The 26884-nt window shown below is 43.8% G+C and overlaps 1 protein-coding gene across 2 annotated transcripts in view; it reads left to right on the forward strand.

Annotated features, from left to right (window-relative positions):
• The first annotated feature begins 5965 nt into the window (after nucleotides 1–5965).
• Nucleotides 5966–26884, forward strand: part of hipk2 (homeodomain interacting protein kinase 2) — a 68368-nt gene continuing 47449 nt past the window's right edge. Inside the window, exons 1-2 of one of the 2 annotated variants that reach the window (XM_071504841.1) lie at nucleotides 5966–6322; nucleotides 22435–23611. In XM_071504841.1, coding sequence (XP_071360942.1) covers nucleotides 6304–6322; nucleotides 22435–23611 — 1196 coding nt within the window. In that variant the 5' untranslated portion in view covers nucleotides 5966–6303. The remainder of the gene's footprint in view (nucleotides 6323–22434; nucleotides 23612–26884) is intronic. The other variant, XM_071504849.1, reaches the window with a different exon arrangement.

Here is a 26884-nt window from a genome sequence, read left to right on the forward strand (position 1 = left end):
GAAATGCCCCTTTAATTTAAAGACACCAGGTCCTTTCAGTTTATCAGACCACTTCACAATCAGTGAAAATCAACCCTCTTGCCACTCAGTAGTCTAATATATGCTGCATATGCTTTGGCTTTTGTAACATGTATGTTAACACTTAACACTTGAGTCTTAGTGTTACTAAGACAGAGAGTGACTGTTGATTTCCACGGTGATGTTTGGGTTATCTCATTAAGTGGGACTTCCACTCATGTCGATGACATGAATCATGTTGTGCAATGTGGACTCAGCTGAAAAACATGACTCTTTAACTCCAGATCTGTATGTGTAGGAAGTTTTATTGTTGCACAATGTGTTTATAGGAACAATTTGTACTGCATGGTAAAACATAGGAAATACTGTTTTTTCATGCTGTATTATGTCAGTTAAAATCACTTATACATTTTCTTTTGTTAAAACATCTTGACACAAAACATTTACCAAATGATCATCTTCATCATAAGGAAGCTGCCCCGGGCTTACAGAGCAGGATACAGTATACTGGTCCTGCTCTGACCATCCTGGTTTATGTAATGACCAGAATAGGATGAATGTTATCCAGTCTACCAAGATCACTGATCTCATCTACAAACTTAGACAATGTCAGGTCATCAGTGGTCATCTGTTTAGAAAAAACAGCTTGGACCAACAAAAGAGCAGCAGCCACCTTTAGCTGGTCTCGGCAGGTTTTGTTAGTCAAGCTCAAGGGTGAACATACTCACTCACCAGCAGAAAGAGCCAGAAAGAAGAAGAAGAGTTTGATTGGGATGGACAACCAATTGGCCTCCACATGGAAGACATTTGGAAAACTTTTACCATGATAAAAGAAACAACCTTGAGTCACACACACTTGATCAAGCGAGTCTCCTGGAAACAGTGAAAAAAATGTTGCATACATGTCAGTGACACATGTAACTGCAGACAGATGGAGTCTAGATTTTTTTTTTTAAAAAGCAGGTTGTAAAGGAAAAAGCTCACATGACAGAAAAAAATCACAAAGACTGTTTATGCTGGATGTGTCAGCATTTTTCAAGTATGACTCAGTAATGATTATGTGATGAATCAGCTATTATATTTGAAGATTGTTAGTCATACCATATCTAGAGAGCAACCTCATACTACATCTCTTTGGACTGTGCTCAGAGGTTGATTTGTCTCATGCAGATTAGTTGGATGGTTTCCAAGGCAACGTGTCAATTATTTGTTCCTGCAGCTTTGTTTGAAGCCTGGTAGAGTTCTCACCCTTCTCTGCCACTGTGACCCAGGAAGCCATGACAGTCCCATCCCCAGTAACATCGTGTCAATGATAAACCTCTCAGGAACATCCAAAGACCATCACAGGCTGAGCAGCAGCAAGAACAAGCAGCACACAAAAAGGCACACAAAGACACAAGACAGGACGTTGCAACACAAAAAGAACATTTTGAGAATCATATTGCTGAACACTCAAAAAAAACAAATTTGAAAAAAAGAGAAAGAGAAGCTATTGAGTCTGCTCTAGATTTTATAAGGCATGGCAAATTGCTTGGTTGTTGAGAACAGAACTGCATGCATTGGTGCACGTGAAGCATATGGGATAATCATTTACAGCTTTGGGTTGTAATTTATGTGGCTTACTTGTTGTTAAAGAAATGCTGTAGCTCAATCAAAAAGATAGTCAATGCCAAAATCATTGTCAAAACAAATTTTTAATTCTGTTTATTCTGCTGAGATGCCTGGTAAACCACCAGTTCTCACAGACAGGAAAAACATCACACTTATATAATAACCACAATTTTTTATTTTATTTTTTTGATTTTGCACAAAAGAAAACACTGATTCTGTCTAGGACAACTTACATAGACATGTTTTTGTAGTCTTTGCTTTATATTTCCTCCTTTTAAAGTGAAGTATGAGGGTTCGTTGGGTGTTTATAGGACAAATAGGTGGTTACCTCTTACTGAGTTAATTATAAAGCTCAATTGTCACTGAGAGGAAACCCATAAAGTAATCAAAGCTTTTTATGCTAAAGCTGAAATATGTTCATGAGCACTACATCCCACACAGTCATCAATAAAAAGTTCTGGTTTAAGGTTTCATTTTGTGACACTGTACCAAACCGGAATTCACTACGCTCTCATTCAGGCATGTTTTTTTCCTCAAACCCGGGCTGGGTAAAAGTGACTTTCCCATGGAAATGTCCATTTAAAAGTCAGTGATGATGTCATCCGTGTCAGTGAACCTAGAAAGGACCCTGATTCTAATATGTGTGAAGTAATAATTGGACCTGTGGGACTAAACAGTGGAGTACAGCGGTTACGGCCCTGAATCAGTACACAGGCTATTTCAGTACTATACAAGAGGTTAGAGGTGAGTGACAACTGAGCATGTTTTCCACTAACGCAGGAGAGGCAGAGGGAAAAGAGAGGAGAAAGGTTTGGACTCCTTGGCTTCCCTTAAGTCACTTTCAAAGGACTGCACGTGCAGCCTAAATGAACACAATAAAAGATGAGATGATGTATTTATATAGGTCCTCCTACGTAACTCAGTTATGAATATAAGAAACACCTGAACAAGGACAAAGCAATAGAAGATAATGAAAGAGTGGTAGCCTGAAGGATATGAAGTGCAAGTATAGGAAATTGCTGTATAATAATTGGGCTGAAATAGCTATGCACTGTATATACCATTTCATTTCTTTCTCATTTGGCACTATTCATGTATTATGCATGTAATTCATTTTCATATTGTGTTTGAACTTAACTTGTGTTTAAATCCATATGGCCATGTGGTAAAGCGCGCGCATGTGTGTGTGTGTGTGTGTGTGTGTGTGTGTGTCTGTGTGTGTGTGTGTGTGTGCATGTGTGTCTGCAAACTCTGCAGGCTGTGCTCCGTCCTGCCTCAACAAAAACAGGTGCATCAACACTCAGTAAAACACACTAGTGAGTAAATACACATCGTAGGTCTCCATAATTACAGAGGTTTTCATTCAATCTGCTGTGTATGTTGTTTCGTACTAAATAACAGTTTATAGTCTTTACTCAGCCAGAAATGGTATCATATAACAGACTGAAAACAAATCTTAACCAGGAGGCTGTTGTTGCAGGTGACCTGGGCTATTTGGTGTTTTAATGCTAAACAAATATAAGTCTGTGGGCACCCTGTGGGCCCAGGTGACCCAGGGTGATTTACCAAAAAAATAAATAAATAAATAAAATAAAATAAAACAGAATAATGAAATTTTCACACACTGCAAGGGAATGCTCAGTTTCAGTTTTTTTTTTTTTTGAACTTGTGTCTTGTAATCTCAGTCATTGTTTCTTTCAGTAACTGTAACATGTTACAGCCCAGATACTAGTAGTTCATTTTTGGAAAGCAACATGAACAGTCAGATTGATTTTGTAGAAGTCCCCAGTTTCACATAATTTGATGGGAAGTGAAAGGTGAAATTGAGCTTTTAAATTATTTCCCAAACTGTTGGGAAATGCCTTTTGCAGAGCTACATCCTGGTTCCACTTTGGCCTAGTGTGCACTTTCATAGTTGAACACAGTTTTGCAATGCAGTGAAAACTGTAATAAACATGTTTTTTAATCTCCAAAGAAGTGATTCAAGCAAACTTAACAAATTGCGTAAAGCTGTGTCGCCACATCTAGAATCTTTATACCTGGCAAACAGAATATCATTAATTTTAATAACGGGTAAAAAAAAAAAAAGTGCTCATCATCGGGATAACTGGATTGTTAGGAAACATAGAGGGAGAGAGGAAGGATGTTGTAACTGGACTGAGAGGCCTGGGGGAAGCACAAGACTACAGCATTTATTTGGTCATATTTACTTTCCAACTTGCTGTTGAGGGGTGAGGGTGGAGGCTATAGAGTTTAACTGCCGCTATACCACACACATTTCCTTATGCGACAGTAAAGTCAGCAATTAAGAAAAACATTATCAGCATTTAGTATTTTTCCTTATTGCGTAAGCCCCATTACAGCTCTGCACAACCTGTTGGTCTGTTTCTGCTTCAGCCTCAATGCAACTACAAAAATGTTGTTGATATGAGAGTTTTCATGATCAGGATGTGGTGAATGAAGGACAGCTGTATCTTTTCCCTCACATAATGACCCTCTTATGAACTCTCATGGAAAAAACTACGACATCCCAATAGCAGATTTACAGGAATATCATATAAAGTTAATGAATAACTAAGGACTTTTGATAAGGATACTTATTGTGATGTATACTCAGTATAATCTCAACACTGAATAGGGTCCTACATATTGTTATGATGTCTTCCGCCCTATACTCTCAGTATATTGAATGGCTCAGCACAGTATAGGCCCACAGTAAGTCCCTTCGGGAACATGCTAGTGGTTTTTGTTAAGGAAGTAGCATAAATAAACAATGCGCTGCTGATGGGAGGATAGCATCAGGCTACTTGGTGTTTTAATGCTAAACAAATATAAATCTATACACCCGGTGGGCCCCTAAGACCTAGTTTTGTGAATGCCCCGCAGTTACATCATCAAATCACAGGCATGCAGTGGTCAGAGCTATATGATGCGTGTGCAGGCTGCAGGCCCTGTGACATACTTGAACTGACTGTGTAATTGCATAACTCTGCAAAAGCTGTATGGCTTAGAATATGCACAGTATCTGCTAAAGATAGATCCTCTCTGATTATCTTTTTTCAAACAGATAATGTGAACTTTTAGAAGAAATATCGGTGTTTTACACTGTGGGCTACCACTTTATGTTTTATTTTTTTTCTACAGGAATGAGAACAAAACATTTATATAGCCAAAGATCTGTAGGGTGCTGCTTTCAAATTTATTTTCAGATTAGTGCACTTTGGCAGGCTGGAGTGGCTGAAATCGCTCTGCTCTAACAAACGCCCACATGTCTACATCGACATGTTTAATTTAGAGGTTGGTGCGCACATATTGCTGTGAGTGCGTTTAAGGGTCGCTGGTATATGACAGATTACTCACATTTGTGTGAGCCTATGTAATCCGATTCCGCTCCAGTTCATTCTGTGCAAATCTCATGTCGTCATAGTGTAGCCTACAGTAGGAGCGCTTCAGCCTCCCTCAGGCGTGAGCAATCACACGCAGACTCATCCAACCCAGATGCACTTTGCACGGCGGCGAATAATGTCAACAGCTGTTTAACGGCAGCGTGGCAGAGCCTCAAGTCACATCGTGTCCGACTAATTACACCAGGTAGCATTAATTAGCACATTTTTATTAGATCTCTTGTCCATTGATGCTTGGACTGTTTGTGTCCAGCTGTCACAAAATAGCCTGTTAGATTGTTTTTTTTTATTTTTTATTTTTATAACGTGTTGCTGTTGATGATGCTATAGAACCATAAATTACAAGTTTTGTTAATAGGCCTACATTAGCGGATGTTACTTTCTATTAAATCAGATTTTTTTTTTCAATGATCTTACACTTTCCAAATTCCACACAAAACATTAAAGCATATTTAAACCACAACTTGTTACAAACTGCATCTATTCCTTAATTTAAAAAAGGGGACAGACATGAGAACTATTACCTGCCCCTGTCCAAAACATACACATAATTTAAACAATGATTCATATTTTTTTTCCCATTTAATCTAATGCTATCCCGTTTGAATCTTTTCTTTGCCTTTATTATTGTGTATAAATGTTGCTGTAATGCATCTCTTTGCATTATGTGATGCATTTGAACTGATCTGTTTTTAATCTTTCTTTCTTTCTTTCTCTCTGCCCAAGCCTACAGACTTCTTAGTTTTTTTTTTTTGTTTTTTTTTTATTGTATGGTGTATACACAATGATACCGACGGCAATGGTGTTTATTACCAGCCACAGATCTAATAGTATTTGCTTTGGCTCCACACTGATGCATCTCCTCCTCGCCCCCATCGACTCGATCGTCAGTCGACTCTCTCACTTTACACCAAACTCGCTGCGCTCTGACCACTGCAACTTTTGCAGAGACTCCTCACTCCACAGACATGTCGCACAATAGCTGAAGTAAACCTGTCATCGTGGCTCATCATCCGAGCCTCCGAAAACACGCCGGCGGTGGGATTTGACTCGCGCAGCTTCTCCTCTGCCGCTTTCCTCGCATCGGACCCTACGTTTGAAAACGCCTGGATATGAATTATGAGCATTTTCCTCACTAATGAACTGGGCCAGTAATGCAGGAGACCACGGCGACTCTCTCATCAGTGTTTCAAGATGGCAGATTTTTATTGAGTTTTGAACAGAAATCTCGATTTATTTTTTGCCATGTATAACAGGAATCCTTGCACCGATGGCCCCTGTATACGAAGGTAAGATGGTTTTGAAAATGTGCAGTTTTTTTCTCCCCCCCACCCCCCCTCCCCCTGTGCGGGGCTCAGTCACTGAACCCACTGTATCAATTGTGGTACAATTGAATTGCGGCCGATCGCGGAGGGGAGAGATGCGTTGCACCCTTTCCTCTTTCTGTCACAAAATCCTGCAACACATGTTAACGTTGTATCCTCTCAAGCCGCCACGGGCAGGCTGTCAGATTCCCTGCAGCTTTGTGCGTTCGTGGGTTTCTGGTCACAGTTCAGGAATATTAGTAAATGCTCCGTGAGATTGTGGTGCCAGTCCGAGCTGTGCCCGTTAAAATAGCGCTGATAAGACTGCAAACCCTCCTCAATGAGGTCAAAGACGAGCCTGTGTTGAACACACGGCGGGCTTCATATGCACGGACACCTGGAAATGTTGTGGTCCCCCCCCCCACGTTTGTTTCTGCTGGAAATCATAGCTGTGCCTGAAGAAGGAGAGGGAATGAAAGAAGGTCGGAGACCGATCGGTCGGGTCTCGGCTCTATTCACTCTCATTCTTCTATCCCCAATTATTTCACATCAGTCTGAAAACTGACTGGCTGTGGATGCTTCACTGCCTTGGTGCATTGATTCCTGTGTTTTATTTTCCTTCCGCAAACGAAAGGCATGCTTAAATAATACAGCATATTCGCTATCGCTGCAGCATTGTGGCTGTGACTAATCCAAATGAGGGAATGCTACTCCGCATGCTTCTCTACATCATTTGCAATGTTTTTTTTTTGTTTGTTTGTTTTTTTTTTTTTATTATTATTCTAAGCGAGTAATTCACACGTAAACAATGTGTTTGCTTGGCACTGCCGTTGCAAGGTGGGTTGTAAATGTAAAGCAATGTAAACGGCCCATTATAATCCGTGCATCTCGAGGTCTGTGAATGGCCCAAATGCAACTACACAAATAATACCAGTAGATTAAATGGTGTGATATAGCAGGTGCATTCATGAATCATTTCCTGCAATCTTATGTCACATATGTATTTTTAATTCAGCTGTGTCAGTCAGAAGTACTGTAGCCTGTGGAGATGCTCTTTTGACAAACCTAAAATAGGGCAGATGACCTATAACAGTATTTATAAAGTAAACAGAGGTCGACATGCCGATCAGAAGCTTATGCAAACTGAAAGGAAGCACAAAGCAAATGATGACCCTTGATGTTTCCATTATTTATTTTTGAGCAGCCTCTTGTTTAATGTCTTCTTGTGTACTCTATAGTCCCTCTGCTGGTTTTAAAGGGAACCCCCTCTTCTCTATTCTAAATTACCAATAGGAAAGAGGTGCTGAAAAGTAATGCTTTAACACATTTTAAAGTGACATTATAGAAACACCAACAGCAAGAGTGGGTCCTAATAGGAATATTAGGGTTAAATAATAATAGTCCACTAAGGAAGATACAGTATCATAAAGTACAATGAGGTGGCAACAAACTCTTCACTAAGTGCTGTTACGTCCCTGCAGAAATATTGTGTTGATTCTTCATTAGGGGTGTTGAAGCTTAGAGGCACAGCTCAAGACACCAGCGTTTCAACATGAAAAAGGAAGTTGAAATGAGACTCCTATGCAAAAGGTAATTAGTGTAAATTACATTCCCTGGCTTTTCCCTTCACCACGGAGAAGAAGAGAAGGGAAGAGAAAGAGGCGGCAGGGGGAATTAATTACCTTGCCTGTCCTCCTCAGTGTTGGAGAGGGCTGTTACGTAGAGCAGTCATGGAAATGACCAGCGTCTCCGGTGGAAAATAGGTTTGGCGGGGGGGCCCTTCATATAGAATTAGACCGGCTATTATGGTAATTATTCACCCTTGGCTACAGGGCAACTAATAACTTGAATCTATATGATTGACTACTTCCTTTGAGTTAAAAGCTGAGTTTGCTGGGGGAAAACAGTTTACAGAAGACATGTCTTTATTTGCTGGAGACTTTGGTTTCACTTTTTTATTTATTATTATTTGGAATTAGATTTTTAGCACATCTAATTGTGCTAATTTTGTTTGTGCCAGTTTGTGTCATTTTCCTGTTGGTTCTGCCCTTCTTTTTTTTTTTTATTTGCCTTTTTTTTTTTTCTTCATGTTTGCTCTTGGTCCTTCTTGGCCTAGACAGAAGGCCATCAGGCAGGCCTGCTGGCAGGCAGGGCAGCAGTCTGATCACCCTGGGAGCCTGGTCTCATAACCCAAACTGACACCTTGATGGATGTCTGATGAACAGAGCAGTCCAGCAGCCCCCAGCTGTGGAAAAGCTAATATTCAGACACCGCCAAACCCTGCCTGCCCGCCCTCTTGCCCGGGTAGATACGGGTGTTGTTGTGGTGTGCTCATGCATGCATGTGCATATGTCTCTATGTGTGTGTGTGTGTGTGTGTATGAGCCTGTACACATGTGCCATCTCCCATTTGTAAGGGAGTCTTGCGAGAGGATTAGACAGCTGCAGAAATGGGCAGGAAGGCAACTTCATTTGCAGATCTGCCCCCTCACAGGTCAACTAGTACTATTCCAGAGAGCATTCATTCATGCCTGCCTGGAAAAATGGACAGAGTATGACTCAGAAGCTGATGATGATGACGGTGATGACGATGGTGGTGGTGGTGGTGCTGACAGGCGCTGCAGCATCACAGGCAGATTAATGTTTTATCCATCCACACGGCCATTATGAGTTAATGTGACCTTAAATTACCTTGTGTTTTCCAGGTATGCTGAATGCACCCTGTCCTTGTTGAGGGGAAGTTACTCCTCTGAGGGCTGAGGAAAAGACAAACAGACAGAGAGAGCAAAACTTTCTCACAAACTGCCCTCAACTCTCCTTGTCCAACCCCCTCTTTCCCTCATGCTTGTTTGGAGCTGCTTGATTGATATCTTCCTCACAGGCCACGACCCGCGCTTAGAGTCCAAGGTTGCAGCTTTTTAAAGTTTGATTAGAATTGCAGGAAGAACCCTGGGGGCCTTTGGGGGCCATGGCAGGGCCGCACCCCGTGGCAGAGACAGGGGAATTGAGGAGGGTCTCTCTTCCTGGCTGTTTTGACAAGCAGGGTCGTGTGTTTAGCTCTTCACTGTCCACAGCAGTGAAGGAGAAAGGCCTGGGGAGGGAGGGTAGCTAAACAGTTGGTTGGAGATGAGGTGATAGTGAAATAGCTCGCAGGAGAGAACAGCCGCCACTCCACAAATCCAAGCAGGTGCCATTGTGAATGTTTATTTCTTGTTATTCACTTTCACTCAGTGTCAGGGTTGATCTGTTTGTTGACCTGATGCATCGCCTTATGACTTGTTAGGAAGGCAGTTTACTCAGAAAAGGTTATGAAAATGGATAAGCTGTTTTTACAAGTATCGCTATTGCATTATTCAAAGCTTCCTATCTGAAAAGGATATGAAATCCAGTGTTGGGGGGGGGGGGGTTCTTTGTGCTATTGATTTGTTGGAGCATTTAGTGGAAGAAGCTGAGGCTTTGGAGGGAGATAGAATGTGAGTTTTGTGTGAGATGAGGTGTGTGTGTGTGTGTAGCTCTCCATTGAAGGCAGGGGAATATGTGAGCTCTCTGATGTGCTGAAATAGTTCACAGGTGTGATCTGAGGGTTTTGGAAACAGATGGGGGGGGGGGGTCAGCCTGAACAGAAATGACAGGTTAGTAGGGGCCAGTCTGACACAGGAGGCCCTGTGTTGAATACGAGCTGACTACTTTTGGCTATTTCAACAGGCTCAACTTTTCATATAGTCTTTTGAGCAAATTTCTCTGGAGTAAAACTGCCTCCAGTACTCCAGCACATCATTCTTCTGGCCTTTTTTTTTTTTTTTTTTTTTTTTTTTTTTGCATGGAGGAAATTCAATTGAGATGCAAGGGGGACTTTGCAGTTCTCATTTTCTCTTCAGTCAGTAAGCCTCCTGTTTTAGTGCTTCTGCCATATGTTTCAGACCTTTCTCGGAAACAGCTCTGAAAGCCCGGCTCTGAGGTCCTTGAAGCGGGAGACCACATCAGTTGCTGACATTAGTTGGTTTTTATCGAAGAGGAAAAGGGAGGCAGGCTGGGATGGAGCCTCAGCCCTGTCGACTGCTTACACAAGGCATTTCCGTGTTGGTTGTCATGCATGTGTGAAGGCCCCTTTTTTCCCCCTGCACTGTTGTTTCACACTGTGTATGGTGTCAGCTTGTGTTGAACAGCTGCCTCTGGCTCTGACTAGCAGTGTAATGACTCCAGGCTCTGTTAGGAAGGCTTTAGCTGGAGTTTATGGTATTTAGTGTTGTATGCAAAAATAAGGTATCTGCATAAAAGTTGAAACATGTTCTTATGTGATGGCACAGAACATGTCACACCCTTGATTGCTGGAATCATCCACCATGAACACACTCAATCCATAGTATTTCAATGGCTTGAATACTGAATGTGTCATTTATTTGTAGCAAAAACTATTTTTTGGCTCTCAGAGGGGTGGCTTATTAACGAAAAAAAACTAAAAAAAAAAAAGTTCACCTGCTTGTGTTTGACAATCAGCATGAGAAAAAAAATAGATAAGTGTCCCTCTTAGATTTAAATAACCTCCTCTTGCTAAAAGTAATGTAGCCTCTCTACAGCGAGGATGAGAGTAGCATCTGTTAAAAAGTGCGATCCTGAGAATCTCTGCACCTTATGACACATCCAGTGCTTTGATCCGCTATGAGAGCCACGGTTCACACAAAGGTTCACATTTTACTGCTTCTCAATACAGCACACAGTGAATAAGGCCTTTTGTTAACTTGGGCCTGTTAAGCAATAATTACACAGGGATTCCTTGAGCATAAAGAGCACTTTATATGCTGAGGGTGTAAATCTTTTATTTTATTTTATTTTTTTAATATGTGAATAATGTTGCACAGTGCAGCGTGAGCATGATCTGCATTTTGCTCGCATGCCATATATTGCATGCTCACTTCGCAATCTCTCATCATCCACCAGTGACCCCCGTCAATTCCCACCCCCACCCTTCCCGCGCTTCCCTGCCCCACCCCCACATCTATCTCTTATCTGTCCTTCCATCCTGCTCTGTTTGTTGATAAGCCGAGAGGCCATTGGCCAGCACACATGGTGCCCATGTGACACTTCAGCAACAGCCTGATGGCCAGATTGGAAGCCCCCGTGTGTGTGTGTGTGTGTGTCTGTCTGTGTGTGTAATTGGAGGCTGGTTTGAGAAGAGGTCTGGCTACTGTAGCTTTTTTGTTCTCCATAATCATGACCCCCACCCAAGCCCTCTCAAGCTCCCCCATCGCTTCCCGTCTCTCTCAGTCCCCCCTGGCTCGTCTTATTGCCTCATCCCATCACTAACCCCCCCCCCCCCCCCAAAACCAAACCACTGGCTTGTTTTTGGTGCACATTGTCCCAGGTCTTAATCCTATTGTTTGTGATAATGCCCCTGCCATACCAGTCTGTTTGACATCGCACTCTCTGGAAGAGAGCTGGTGATGCGTCACATTGCACATGCACACATGGAGCTCTTAAAAAAAAAAAAAAAAAGTTGGAACAAAGCTTCGAATGTGTTGCAAAGACAACAGATGATGTAAGGTGCTACAGCTGGATGGTGAGGGCAACTGCCACACTCACAGCCACTTTATTTAAACAAAAGATCCTAACTGTCTCTTCGTGTTTCATGAAGCGCGGAGTGAAAAATGGTTTGCAGTTTTTAATCAAGCCTTTCATAACCTCCACATATTTCTTCCGCTTCTGAGGGAAAAAGACAGGGTGGGAGGGAGAGGAGGGGGGTGTTTACAGGCAGATATTAAAATGAAGTGAATTACACTGTAAGATTAGGCCACTGAGGTTGAGGTTTTAAGGGTATATGCAAAGACACACCTATTGGCTCTGCCATGTGCAGCCAGCCAACATGGACTAAGTGCCGCTGCCAGCCCCATCACCACTCCTGGCTCCGGCCCCTCTCGGTCATGGAAGGGAAGTGGAGCGATGGGCGGCTGCTGGCGGCCCCTTCACAGATGGCTGCAGGTACAGCTCTACGCTTGGCTGATAACCAAGAACTTCAAAGCTCAGACGAGTGCTCAAACCCATTTCTGTCCAGAGCCAGGAGGCAAAAGGCACAGAACAGAGAAAAGAGGCAGCAATAGACAAGGACTGGGGTCATCAAAAGAGTCAACAGGCATGGAAATGAGCAGCTTTAGTCCTTTCCTTTTCCCCCCACTCCTTTTTTGTTGCAATATTTGCTCTTATATTCTTTGTCACATACAGACCTTGTCCACTTCTCATCGTTTTGCTCAATCTTTTCAAATTTTTCTCTACGGGCTGTGTGTTTACCATTATTCTATTACTGCACAAGCAGTTGTGATGGCATCCTCTCGCTAGCCAGAAACAGAAATAAAATATGACGGTCGCTGTTACAGAAAGTCGCTCTTCCCTCTAAAGTGGTTTCTTTTTTCATTATTTGCTTTAGATCGGGGATTCTCTCAGGAATCGTGTGTTCCCTGTGAAAAATCAGTTTCAGTAAACCCAAGAAGTTACACATCAAAATGAGCAGGAGGTGAAAGTGACAAAGTGTGCTCATATGAAAAGATAAATCTCTCAGAGGTTTAATCACTTGGAATCATGAAATGCAGTAAAATGGTCTCTGTATCTGCTTAATATTCACATATGTAGAGAAAACGATTCCTCCATTTCTGCTGAAGGCTGAAGAATAAGCTTTTATGAGCTCTTAAGGGATAATGTAGAGAGGGAGCGATGTTAAAAAGTCATTGATTCAATTAGACAATCCAGTGGCTCCTCTGCTCTAATAATGCTTCAGCACTGACATGACAAAACGCTGAATGTCCCAACTTTAAGAGATATTTCCTCACAGCTGCAATACTGCTGCGTGAACATCTCGGAGGACATTTAGAAACATTCAGTTACAACATAAGTCAATGATTATGGTTGTTTAATTGCACCATGATCCTTTTATTGAAAAACTGTAATAATGAGGATCTTTAGAAAGTTTTGAAGTGTATATTAAGTTTGCTATTCCTGTTATTTTATTCTGAGAGGTCTACTAAAGTGCTTTTTTAGCCATCTTATTTTAGTAGATCTATAGTAGAGGCATGCACTGTTTGCTTTGACTTTCATTGCTGGAAATGTTTCTCATGTGCACCTCATTTGAGGATTATATAGTTTAATTCACATTAAATGTATTAAACAGAATTCAGGAAGAGTAATAGCACAAGTGTGTTGCAGCATAAAAAACAAGGGTGCACACCTTTTATATCCACTCCTCACTTCAAAGCCTCGGGCACATCGTGGCCAGCCAGCAGCTCTCTCTGGCAGCCTTTTGAACTGACCCCTCCACTCAGCCTGAGAGACAGAGAGGGAGAGGGAGAGGGAGAGGGAGAGGGAGAATGGCAGTGAGACAGGGAATGACGGAGAACTGAAAACGCAAAGAAGAAATAGGAGGGAGGGAGGGAGTGAAGCCGAGGTGGAGAGAAGAATACCATCTTCTGGAGGCCCATTGGCCTCAGGGGCACCGCCAGAGGTCAGGGGGTGCTTGTGTGAGGTGGGCTTTTGGCGGTTAGTTTTGGGAGGGGGGGGGGGGTCACTGGTTTAAGAGGGATTTCGGAGGTGGTGGTGACAGTGTTGTTGGGGGTCGTAGATCTGAGCCCTCGTCTCCTTTAACCTGTCCTCCTCTTACATCTGGGATCAGTGCTGTCCAGCGAGGCGCCCGTCTCCTGGGCTCCCCCTGACAGAGCCCAGCAGCTGCTATCACACACAAGCATGCTCCCACCCCTCCATCACTTTTTAGAGAAGCTGGCCCAGAAAAAGGCCAAAAGTTGACCTTTAGCTATGAGGACCTGTTCCTTTTCCCTCGCTGCTCCAGAGTGGTGCAGGCCTCGCCTGTGGTTTTTACCTCATTAAACTTGTGTGAGACAGAGACAGTGAGTGAGTTCTGCACTCATAAGCGTTACACTGGCATCCATCTCAGTAACATGGACCTCATTCAGATCCCAACATTTTAATAGCATGTCTAGTTTTTTTCACAGTAAAGCTACTATGATGCATACTATGATGAATAATTATTTACTAACTGACTTCCCACAGCTCATCTATTCCATCTGTTAAAAGCGCTCTCAGCTACAACTGAAGTGGGAGTTTAGTAACATCCCAGACCACAAGAATAAAACCAAACTGGCAAATTCTTAAAGCAAATGTATCTTGTTTCGTGTACTTTACTAAACAAAGTTTGCCATTATGTGTATAATTGTAAAACCAACAACTCTTATTCTCCTTTTGTAAGTGTTTACCTTTTAGGCAAGCCAGTTCAAATGTGTACTTCACAAACACGGCCACTCAGTGTGTGGGTGTTAAACTGATGGTCAGAATAGCCATTTCCTGCCTGGTTTTGGCTGCTATTTGTGACTGTGAGGACACTGTAAATATAATCGGCTAAAGCTATGATTTTCACGCTGAATCAGACACAGGGGGCTGAGTTGGCTCGCCATATTTATTACCTCAGCTTCTGTGGCCAGAAGGACTCAACAGCCATGTTTATGACACACTGTCAGTTGGATTAAGGACACATATGCCTTGCTAAATTTGTACGTGAGCACATGTTTGTGTGTGTGTGCCATAATCTCTTAAAAGCTGCTTTAATATATAGTTTTGTGGGCCTCCACGCTTTGTCAAAGAGAAGACAGACGGAATAAGAGAAGCTACAAAGGGAGAAGAGCATTTTAAAAAAGATGAAGATGAAGACAGATTAAAGGATTAAAACAATTTATTATACATGCATATGGATGAGTCACCTGCAGTATGGAGTCGGGAGTGCATGTGGAGGCATTTTAGAGGGAGAAAAAGGCGTCTGTAGTTGAAATTAGTCTGATATATGGCCCTAATGGCCTCGGAGCAGCAGCTTCACACACCCCACTGAAATATCACACACTCTTGTCACCTGGGGAGGCATGTGCACTATCCCCAGCTTGTATGTGATAGTGGAGAGTACTACTAGCGTGGGGGGGGGGGGGCAGGAGCAGAAAGCCAGCCACATGTGGGGGTTATGAAGAAGTCTGATGTGAGATGGGCAGAAGCCAGTAAAAACAAGGTGTCCTGCACCGGCACCAGCACTTATCATTATGAAACACACCGACTGGCTTGTGTGACACAAGTTGTTTTGCTCATTCAGGAAGTGATAGCCCTGCCTGTGTGTGATTGGTCCCCGGGTGCCTGGTCAGGTTGGACTGGTTCATCCGTTGTGAGAGGTTCATCGCTAGGTTTTGAAGGGGTGGAGCTTGGGAGTAGTCCCTCTGGGTGTGTTTTTGTGAGTGTGTGTTTTGGGTTGGTGGCTTCATACATGTTGTTACTGCATAGCTAAGATGTTAGAGCAGTGACAAGTAGTTCAGAAAGTCGTGCAAAGCACAAATAGTCACAAAGTTACGCACACGTAGACACACACCCACGCAGGTGGAGTCTCAGAAATGCTTAGATCATATCTGTGGGTACACGCCTAGTACACACATTCTGCAAAGGTGCAGAAAGTTGCTGTGTGCATCCTCGGTCGAGGTGAGCCATGTGGAGCAGGACAGGCGTTATTCCAGCTGTCTCTGTTGGATATTAATGAGGCAGCAGACTTTGACCCCTGAGTTCAAGAACACACCCAAAACCAATGCTTAGTAGTGTGTTCCAGGGGACAGGGCAGGGTGGCAGGGTGGGGCGATGATGCCATCTCCACAAAACACTGTCCAAGGCAGGCGCTCCCTTCAACTGACCTCCCCTGCAACTGTCTCAGTCTTCGCCTTCAGCTGTTACTGTCTCCTACTGTTTGACTCTCTAATTCTTACTTTGCACAATTAAAATCAATAGTTTACCAGCTGCAAATAGTGCTCACATTCCAAACATGGTAATGAGTAAAGATTATCAGCTCATTTAACACTTTGGATGTGATAATCATATTAGTGGGTTTAATACAATTCAGAACCTCGCAAAGCGAGTACCTGTTAGCCATGCATAAATAACAAGGGATCACACAAAATGAAAATCATGATGGATTTTTTTTTTTAATGCCTTTTTTTTCTCTCTGTCAGTTGTTCATTTTTGTCTCAGAACATAATCATATTTGTTTGTCCAGGAAGAGGTTAGATCCTTTAGAAATGAAATTAAGGTCTCCATCTCTGAAAGGTTCCTTTACAAACCTCATTGTGTTCTGGGCCTTTTGTTAACTGAATAAAAACTAAAAGTTAATAGGTAGCTGAGGGGAACCTGGTTCTCCATGTTTGTGTATGTATGCCTGTGTGTCCCTGTGTGTGTGTGTGTGTGTGTGTGTGTGTGTGTGTATGTGTGTGTGTATAAAACTGTCTTTTGTCCTTCACTCACTGAAGTGCTATCCTTTCAAAACCTCAGGTTGTGGTACATTGCAAGAGCAGCAAACAAACCTCATACTTCAGTAGCTTCTTTAGCTTCTGTAGCTTATAGCACAACAGCATACGCAACAGAATCTACACTGCTCTGGCCCCTGTCAGATCAATGTCCCACTGAACAATGTTTTCTCCCGCATTATTTTCTGCATTGGGTCACTGTTTCTTGCCTGCAGTTCTCATATGTTAATCTCATTATAGTACATTGTGTCCGGCTGTCATTGTTGATCCTAATGACATAAGAGGAAGTGTGGTGTGGTGGGGCGTTTCTTACTGTGCGCAAATGATAAGGATTCTGTAGAGCGGCTGCTTATCAGGTGTGTGTCCTTGTGTGGCCCTGCATTGTGCTTGTACGCACAGCTTGATGCATACAGTGGATGTCAGCAGTAGTGCAGTGAAGTAACAGGTGCCACTGGTTTATGGTTCGGCACGTTTTCAGCTCCCTCCTCATTCTTAGCTGCCACGAGACTTCTGCAGAGGACAAATAGTTTCTTCTTTCCTGCTGCACATTCACAATTTTACTTTTGCTACAACAAGGCCATCTATTACCAGGCCTTTCTGTCTTTCTTTCTTTCTTTCTTTCTTTCTTTCTTTCTTTCTTTCTTTCTTTCTTTCTTTCTTTCTTTCTTTCTTTCTTTTTAGTGGGGAGGAAGTTGGGTGCTGTGCACTTGCTACACTCGTGATTTGATTAATAAGAAATCCAGCTCAAGCAGAGCCACTCTGCCATCCCGTCCTCCTCCTCCCGCTCCCCCCTGCGCCCCTCCTCATCGCTTGCTCCTCTCCTCCACCCTGTGCTTTGGTTCAGTGCCTGGTTAGGCTGACCTGGCAGTATAAACAAGGCAAATGTTTTTCTCACACCAGCCGTTTTTATGACCACACTTACAGCGTGAATAGCAGCCTCCTTATCTGCTGACGGTTGCCCTGGGGAACCAGGTTTGTCAGCTTTGCTTTAGATTAGAAATGCAGGTACTGAAACTTTGACTACAAGTTATCATCGCCTTGGTACACTCTACAAGTCAATAATATATTCAGAGCGGTGTTTCACATTGGTGCTCCTGCAGGCACCTGGATGTGGACATGTGCGATAGCTTGTGTGTGTCTGCCTTCGCTTGTGTATCTATGCCAGTGCATTTGAGCAAGTGCTGACCGAACATGTTATCTCACTTCTAACACAACATGCTGTATCTCTGGCTGTTTGTTTCCAGGAAGGGGAGAGTTGAGGGAGTGTCACATTTACAGCAGGCATGTTGCTGATTTACGAGCTGAGAAGTTCTGTGCAGTATGTCTGTCATACAGCATTCGTGTTTGCCTTTTAGGCCGTCCATGTGTGAGATGGATGGATATTTGTCCTCTTTTGTGTGTTCGTAAGAGAGTGGGGAGAAATGGCGAGGCAGTTCCAACCGGTCAAGTACCGTGGTCAGGATGAGCATAAAGGCTGATGGAGCGGCAGCCTGCATGACAGTATCTCCCTGCAAGCTCGTCTGATGCATTATTCTATAAATAAGCCGAGATGAGAGGGCTAAAAAAGCAGACAGGATGGTCAATAGTGGCCGCGGGTGAGAAAGAGAGAGAGAGACTATTCAGTGTCAAGCTCCAGCTCCCCCACCGAGGGCAGAACTCAGGCAGGAGGCAGGAACACAAGGCTAGGCTTCTCTGTATGAACAATATGTTCCTCTTCAGTGGTACATTCACTGTCCCGTTTAACCCCAAAGTCACCCTCACTCTCCCCACTACAGGTTTTCCACCAGTGGTTCTGTTGGACATGTGTGCACATAACATCATTGCAGAAAATCATTGCATATACAGACTGGTGACTAGTTAAAAGGAAACTTGGACAGGTGAATGCAAATGACTCCATGCAAAGTTCAGGGGCTCACTAAATGGTTAGATGTGAATCATATGCTATGGCCCCAGCTGTACACCTATGGGAGAGTTTGGGCTGACATGATATAAACAAATCATCGATATGTGAGGCTGTTCAGAGAAGGGGTGGAGGGGAGGGAAGCAATGTTCCCAACACACACGTGCAAACAGCAGTGGGTAAGGGTGAGATAATGCTTTGTCTAGACAGTCAGAAGTTATTTCATTAGCAAGCGATTTGACCCCCCCCCCACCCCACCCCAACTGTCCAGTCCTGTAGACCCTGGGATGTCCAGTAAAGAGACAGGGTCATCAGAGAGGCTCCATCGGTGTCAGGAGCCATTAGGCCTCAGGAAGTAATCCAAATATACCCAGGCCAGGGGACATCGACCAGACAGACCTGACTGCACTGTCTCTTGCTGTCTCTGCGTAGTCTCCTAGGTGACGGCTGGCGTCTTGGTACTGTATCTATCCACTCAGACCTTTTGGTGCAGACTGAGTGTGGAACAGTTGCTCTCTGGATATTGATTGATATATATTAAAATTTATGAGCCTGTTTTTATGCATCTTTGCCGTGCAAAAAGATCTATTTATCTCACCCTTGAATTGTTTTAAAGTATGGAGCCCAGAACTTTGGGCACAGGCATGGACAAGTTGAATGACAAACAGGTTTTATATTAAAAGACTGTTTGTAATTACAAAGGACTACTTGGCAGTTTTGCTGGTATTTAGAGGTGTTCTCATCAATACTCTTTGTCTTGTTGTCAGCAGAGAATAAATGACGGGTTTAATAAAGGAGAGCAAACAGAAGAGGGTCACAGGCTAGAATGTGAGGGCCACTCGTGGCCCCGCTCTCGACGCTCTGTTCCCCTTCCCTCCTTTTCAGTCTGTCTCTCACCCTCACATGGCATGCAGAACGGCCCTGATCCTCCCAAAAAGAAGATTAACAAACCCCTGACAGAGAAGTAATCTCTCTGAAAACATTGACTATTACCATTTCAACATGCTGCCTCTAAACAGTGGAAAATGCCTCTCTGGTATGCTTAATTGCAGTGTGTGGGACACACAGTGTTCCTTTAGGTATGCTAAATGGAAAGCCTTGGCTACTGAAGGTATTCCAACATTGTAAATGTACAACAATGGACCTTTACAGTTTTGTGCTTGGCATAGAGTTCAGAAATTCAAATAAAACTTCAAGAGGACATTTTCAGGTATTTTGTACTGTGTTGTTTCTGACAACAGTATAGAGGGTTTGTTTGTTCAGATTCTACATCATAAATATGTTTGAACCTCAGTTTGGGTGAAGAGTGATTCATAAGCACTGGAACCGCTTTCCCAATGAAGTATAATTGGTCACATTGTTGCCTGTGTATGTTGTCATGAGATAACATTCCAGCCATTTGACCTCTTACTTTTGGTTCATTTAATTACTTATCAGTGTTCCGCACAGGGCTCTAAACTGTTTGTACAGCTTTTCGTTTTGTGGCAAACCCAGCTGTGCAGAATTTCTTAGCAAGTCAAAGCTGAATTTCAAGAGTTTCTTGCTCATTTCTAAAGATTTTTTTGTCAGTTATATTCCAGAGCCCCATCACAGTTATGTGGAGTATGTGTGTCCCTTAGTTCAATGCACCATGCAGGCAATGTCAAGTGAAATCTTTGACCACTGACACAGAGTCAATGAGTGACTTAAATCTGCGTTGAGGAGGAATTCATGTGATGCTAATGCAAAGAGCAGCTAGCCTCGATCTGGCCTTGTAAAACCTCCAGCTATCCACAGTCATGCTGGCAGATATGTAATGCTGGAATTTTCCATAAGAGGACAGGCCGGCCCCTGTGTCCGTCCATCCATCTTTGTGTTCATCGGTCTGTGCCTGTGATTATCCTGTCAGGCTCTCAGTCACACACTGTTGACGCGGCTCTGTGACGCAACTCATCATTCAAATTATTTTTAGCGTAAAGTCCAGGCACAGGAATTGGTAATCCAAGGAGTGACATCTGGCCTTCACGGCTTATGTGATTAGCAGAGAGCCTTGCCCCTAATAGCCTAGCGGACGTTCTTCATTACCTCTCTGGTCCAGCCATACCTAGTGAACCGGACATGTAGTGACTAGGTGAGGGTGATTAAAGCAGCAAAAAAAAAAAAAAAAAAAAAAGACTACATCTTATGGATTGATCAGAGCATGTGTGAGCAGATATCATGGATGAAGTAAGAACTACAGGAAGCTACATCAGCTATTGTACAACACCCACCAAGCTTACAGTGAACTGTATCTTCAATCCTGCAGCATTAGGGCTAAGACCAGATGACGCAAGAGAAAGATACTAAAAATTCTAAAAAAAGGAGGAGGAAGAGAGGTCAGGAGGGTTAAAAAAAACAAAAAAACAAATGAAGCAAAGTATACTGGAGGGCTGCCAGCTCGCCAGCTTCCTACTGAATTAATCATCATCACCACTCAAAGGGCTAATAATGACAAAGTGACCAGGCATGTCCCCTCCTCTCTGCTTTCTGTCCGCAGAATGGAGCCCACAATTATGGATGTCCTAACATCTTGGAGGGAAATGGTCCTCTAATTATGTTTGAACGGAGCAAAACTTCCCAGCTTTCAAGATGTCTATTAAACACACAAAAGCAGCAATTTTTCCTGCAGCAAACAAAGTTTAAGGGCTGTTTGCATGCATGGGTTTTGTTAGTGTTTGTGTGCACGCTGCGACCGTAACATTCTTTGAATTGTGCAGTTGATCAACAGTAAGGCCTAATTGTGTGTGTGTGTGTGTGTGTGTGTACGTGTGTGTGTGTGTGTGTGGGCGTGGGTATGGCCAGGTGGAAGCTCTTAGTTTGTTAGCAGTAAACTAATTGTGGGTTTACTGGAAACTGTTTAAACATAGCATTACTACAAGTCTCATATAATCTGCCTTGTGCTGTAATAATCATTTCAATGTTACAAACAAGCCTGTTTGTAAAAGAGAGAGATAAAGAAAGGGACTATTTTTGGGCAGTTGTTTGCTTGGAGAAGCTTTTGCTTATTCTGAGGCAGCTTGTTCCCAGGAGTTCAGAGCACAGCCTCGCTGCAGTTTTGCTTTTGTTTTGTTGTCTTCAGGATCCGTGGTTGAGAGCTCAGTTCACTGCCCTTCTCCTGTTTTCATAGTTACTTTAGCGAAATTTCTTCCACCACCTTCCCTAAAGTGAGTAATTGTGTACCAACAAATGCAAGGGCTGGGTTGTGTAGTGGGGAAGGAAATTGCAATCATTCCTTTGGACTTTTTTTTTTTTCTTTTGTGGGCCTGTTTTTGTGTACGATTTTGTGTTGCACCTCTGTCTCTGTGGAGTGTCCCATGTATAACAGGGTATTTTTATAGTATACACTCAGCTTATTTACTTTGTGGCAGATGGGAACAGCGGGAAAATGGCATTTCCTCTGCATGAACCAGGGGTTTGCATAAGCACTACTCCATCTAAATCTGCTTATCTTTCTAAACATTCTGGCTTTTATTTATGTTATATAACAACATAAAAAAAACAAAACTTAATTACATTGTATTAAAAATAATGTCCCTTTCCCAGCATATTCAATGACGTAGTATCTGATGTACAAAGATACTCGATGGTACCTCTCAGAAACAATTTAACATCAGAGCAACAAATGCTTAATGACATTTTGAAGGTTATTTAAATGCCTGTTACTTTACAGTGATGTTAAAGAGTTCAAGAGGTTAACATGCTGAAGCATCAGCATATATGCTTGGTGTTTTAATGACCTGCTCTGACCCAAGCTGTCTTTATTTAAAGCTTCTAGCTACCACTCATGTTTCAGACACTCTCAAATTCCTAACCTCTCACTTTCATTCCCCTCCTGTCCTTGCTCCTCCCCTCTTGTCACAGGTATGGCCTCGCAAGTGCAAGTGTTCTCCCCTCACACTCTCCAGTCAAGTGCCTTCTTTAGCGTGAAGAAACTGAAGGTGGAGCAGAGTTGTAACTGGGATATGACAGGGTACGGCACACACAGCAAAGTCTACAGCCACAACAGCAGCAAGAACGTGTCGGCCGCCAGTGGGCCCCTAGGCATCAACAGCTCCCTGCAGGTCGCCAGCTCCACCCTGCCCTACGAGCAGGCGCTCATCTTCCCAGCCAGCGCGGGCCACATTGTGGTCACCTCAGCCAGCAGCACTTCAGGGGCCGTGGGGTCTCTGCTGGGCAGCGGGGGTGGAGGCAGCAGCAGCAACAGCAGTGGTGGTGGAGGTGGCGGCGGCAGTGGTGTTGGTGGCGGGGTTGGTGTTCACAACCTGACGCGCCGCAGCACGGTCAGTCTCCTAGATACCTACCAGCGATGCGGGCTTAAACGCAAGAGTGAGGAGCTTGATAACAACAGCAGCGTGCAGATCATTGAGGAGCACGGTCCACCGATGATCCAGAACGGAGCAGCCAGTGGAGCCACGGTGGCTACAGTGGCCACTGCCACCTCCACGGCAACATCCAAGAACAGTGGCTCCAACAACGAGGGGGACTACCAGCTGGTGCAACATGAGGTGCTCTGCTCCATGACCAACACCTACGAAGTGCTGGAATTCTTGGGGCGAGGAACCTTTGGGCAGGTGGTTAAGTGCTGGAAGAGGGGCACCAACGAGATTGTGGCGATCAAGATCCTAAAAAACCACCCGTCTTACGCACGACAGGGTCAGATCGAAGTCAGCATCTTGGCGCGTCTTAGCACGGAGAGTGCAGATGACTACAACTTTGTGAGGGCCTACGAGTGCTTCCAGCACAAGAACCACACGTGCCTGGTATTTGAGATGCTGGAGCAGAACCTGTACGACTTCCTCAAGCAGAACAAGTTCAGCCCTCTGCCGCTCAAATACATCAGGCCCGTGCTACAGCAGGTGGCCACAGCACTAATGAAACTGAAGAGCCTGGGGCTGATCCACGCGGACCTGAAGCCAGAGAACATCATGCTGGTGGACCCGTCTCGACAGCCCTACAGGGTCAAAGTCATTGACTTTGGCTCTGCCAGCCATGTGTCCAAAGCAGTGTGCTCCACCTATCTGCAGTCCAGATACTACAGGTAAGAGCTACTTCTAAATAATATGAAAGTAAAAAACTTAAGAATGAGTGATTTTATGTAACATTGCAGAGGCAAAGAGGAAATGAAAGAAAAATGAGACGTGTCTCTCTGTTTGTTCCTGTTTGTTCTGTTTGGATGATCATTGTGCTCTCCGCATCTTGTTTGATTTGTTGCTGCTTTAATAGGAATGTTTTCATAGTTGAGCTGATTATCTGGCCAAACACCCAGATCTACTGCCAACCTTATGAGCTGTTGCTGAAGCCCTCGCTCTTCACTCCAATTCTGCCTTTCCTGTTAGCCTGTTAACCCCCCCCCCTCCCCCCCTGCTAGTTAACTCCCCCTTCCAGTGTGGGAGAGGGCAGTAAAACTCAAACGCTTGCTGAGTAGCCAGCTGCTTATTGTGTTTCATCTGATAAAACAAGCATGTTTTACTGTTACTTTGATAATTGTAGAAGGCCTGTTTAGTTACTTAACACCCTGCCGAAGCTCTGGAAAAGGCGCCACGGACCACGACGAATATTTGAAGTAATGACATTTTTTAGCATCATTGAGAGGCTCAGGGGAAGAGAGTGTTTTTTTCCTGCTTTCAATGGAGGGTTTTTGAAAAGATCTCAGAGAAACTCCCTCATTGAGGAAGGGCACCAATCATGTGGGGTGGCAGCCTGCCCACAGGCCTCTATTCACCCTTCTGCTCCCCAGGCCCCCGGACCCTCAGCCCCCCATCACCATGGCTGGCTCCCATTTCCCCCGGGATAGAGATGAGGGGTCAGCCTGAGTTCTCCTGTAATATGTGCCTGTAATCCACACCAGCGGGCCCTGCATTAGAACCAGATGACTCTCTGGGAAGGCCTTTCTTTCTTCTCCCAGTACTTTCCTAAACAGTCTTTTTTGCCCATAGAAAACAGTGTTTAGGTTTGAGCAGAGGCAGCGTTTGAAAAGCTGTGTGAGGAATCAAACAGTGTCCACGTCCGCACAGAGAGAAGCTTTGTTTGGGGCTCAGGCCTGGTGCTGAGGGAAGAACAGGTGTGTGTGTGCCACTCATGTAAACACACACTCACAGACATATACCCCACTCATACAAGCCAGGTGGTGGCTCTGCAACTGCGCATAGAGCAGATTCTGTCAAAAGAAGTTTGTGGTGACCATTTAGTGGATTCTGTTGATGGAAGAGTTTGGTTTTGTTGTCTTTACAATTTATCATTAGCTTTTTGAAATATTCTTCACTGAAGGTCATTGTTTCCTGTAGCACCAGGAAGGGGGTGAGACTTACAGTGGAGAGAAGAGTAATGGGATTCAAACGGCTGCATTAACATTAGAGCATTTTATCACATCTGACAAGTGTGTTGTTTTACTTGAGCTTTATTGTTTATTGAACTGTATTTTATACACTCCTCCCCAACTGGCTCTAGAACCTATACAAAGATCCCTGTATGGGAATTGGATTGTACATATCAACAGGGCAGTGCTGTTATATCGGTGCAAGTAGCTCATTCTGAAGTAAACACCACTAGTAGCCTGTTGTTGTTGCTCCTGGGCGGTAGGTCAACAAGCAGGCCATAAAATGTTCCTGTTTGTTTTCTCGGGCAGTGACGAGTGGAGGAGAGCGGAGAGATCATCCCTTCATTTCCTCTTGGCAGCAGAGGAGGGGAAAGAAAGGCTGACATTGACCAGAAAATTACAGAACCAGCCACCAAAACCTAGACCAGGGACTTGGTGACCCTGGTTTGAGGCGTTGGGAGTGGTGTGTGTGTGTGTGTGTGTGTGTGTGTGTGTGTGTGTGTGTGTGTGTGTGTGTTTGTGTGTGTGTGTGTGTGTGTGTTTGTATGTTGCAAGGCTTTATGTGCTGCAATGCCATGCATGTACAGTGTGACAGTGTGTGTGTGTGTGTGTGTGTGTGTGTGTGTGTGTGTGCGCTTTACCAAGATGTGTTGTGAGGAATGAGGCAAGACTTACAGTTCAATTCAAAGAATGAACCCATGGGAGATGGGCACTACAGGTGTCTTAACATCACCCGCAGTTTGGGCAGCAAACAAACTTTGGCTGTGGGTAGAGTTCATGGTGAGTTCAAAAGCTTAGAAGACAACATCAAACCATCTTTGATGACTGCAGATGAGGAGATAGAAGGACAGTTTCCTTTACTGGGCAGAGATTACATACAGGTGTGATTTCTGAGCTCTGACTGGCTCTGTGTTGCTCTGTATCCTACACAATAGCAAAACACCCCCCTCCCTCTGTTAAATGAAATATTTATGTCCTGTGCAGAAGTTTTTCTCAGCAACTGCTGTTTTTGAGTGATGGGCTGAAATTACTTGAGAGTGAGATACTGCTACAGAGGAATCCTGAGAGCGACTTGTTTGCCTTTCTTCTCTTACAATCTTTCTATATTGATGAAACTGGAGAAAAAGCCCACTGCAGACAACATGCCCACTAAGCCATTATCACTTGTTTTTGCTTCCATCCAGTCGGTGGGAATTTCATACCTCTCCCACACGGCTGTTTGCGTCGTGGACATCATAGATATGCTGCTGTTGTCGTATGTGCTGTAAGAGCCTTGCAAATGAGTTATGGATTTTCCACAAGGTTGACTCATGCAAATAAAACACCAGTATTCAAGGTAAACAAGTGATGTGCTATTTGCAAGAACAGCTCTCAGGGTGCTTAGGGTTTCTACTTTGTTCGCTTCAGTGCTGAGCGAATACAGGCTCATGTTGCTGAGCTCATCTATCCTTGTCAAATAGGCCTGTCTGTAGCACTTACACACTTGGTGCGACTGTACTTCAATACAGCCAGTCTCACTACAATTATTTAAATGTATCATTACCCCTAGTTCTCTGTAGTCTGCCACAGTGTCTCTCTGTCCTGCTCTTAATTATTCTGTGGTGTTTACGTCCCGATTACATCAACTTGTGACCTGTCCCCGGTCCTACTTCTTTTATCCTCCTTTCCTGCTCCCATTCTCCCCCTCTTGCCTATAGCTAATGATGTAACAGGTAAGCCGGCTAGTCAAGCTTACCCTGTGCCAGATAAAGGGATTATTGTCTTGTCCCAGTTGGGCATATTCGTCCTATTTATCTCATCGGGTAAAGGCCATGAGATGGGTGGAATGCATTACAACATTATTTAAGTTTATGTAAAGTTTCCTGAGGCAGAGCAGCTGGTAGGAGCCGGCCTGGCGGAGGCTGCTGGTAGTGAAAGGGAAGTGTAGCCCGCAGACAGAGGCAGGAATGTTAGAGACACGAGCGTCTACAGGACTATCCAAAGGCCTCCTCTTTT

This window comes from Trachinotus anak, unplaced genomic scaffold (assembly GCF_046630095.1).
Source record: "Trachinotus anak isolate AG129_WGS33_773 ecotype Australia unplaced genomic scaffold, CSIRO_AGI_Tana_v1 ptg000002l, whole genome shotgun sequence".
Taxonomy (NCBI): Eukaryota; Metazoa; Chordata; class Actinopteri; order Carangiformes; family Carangidae; genus Trachinotus; species Trachinotus anak.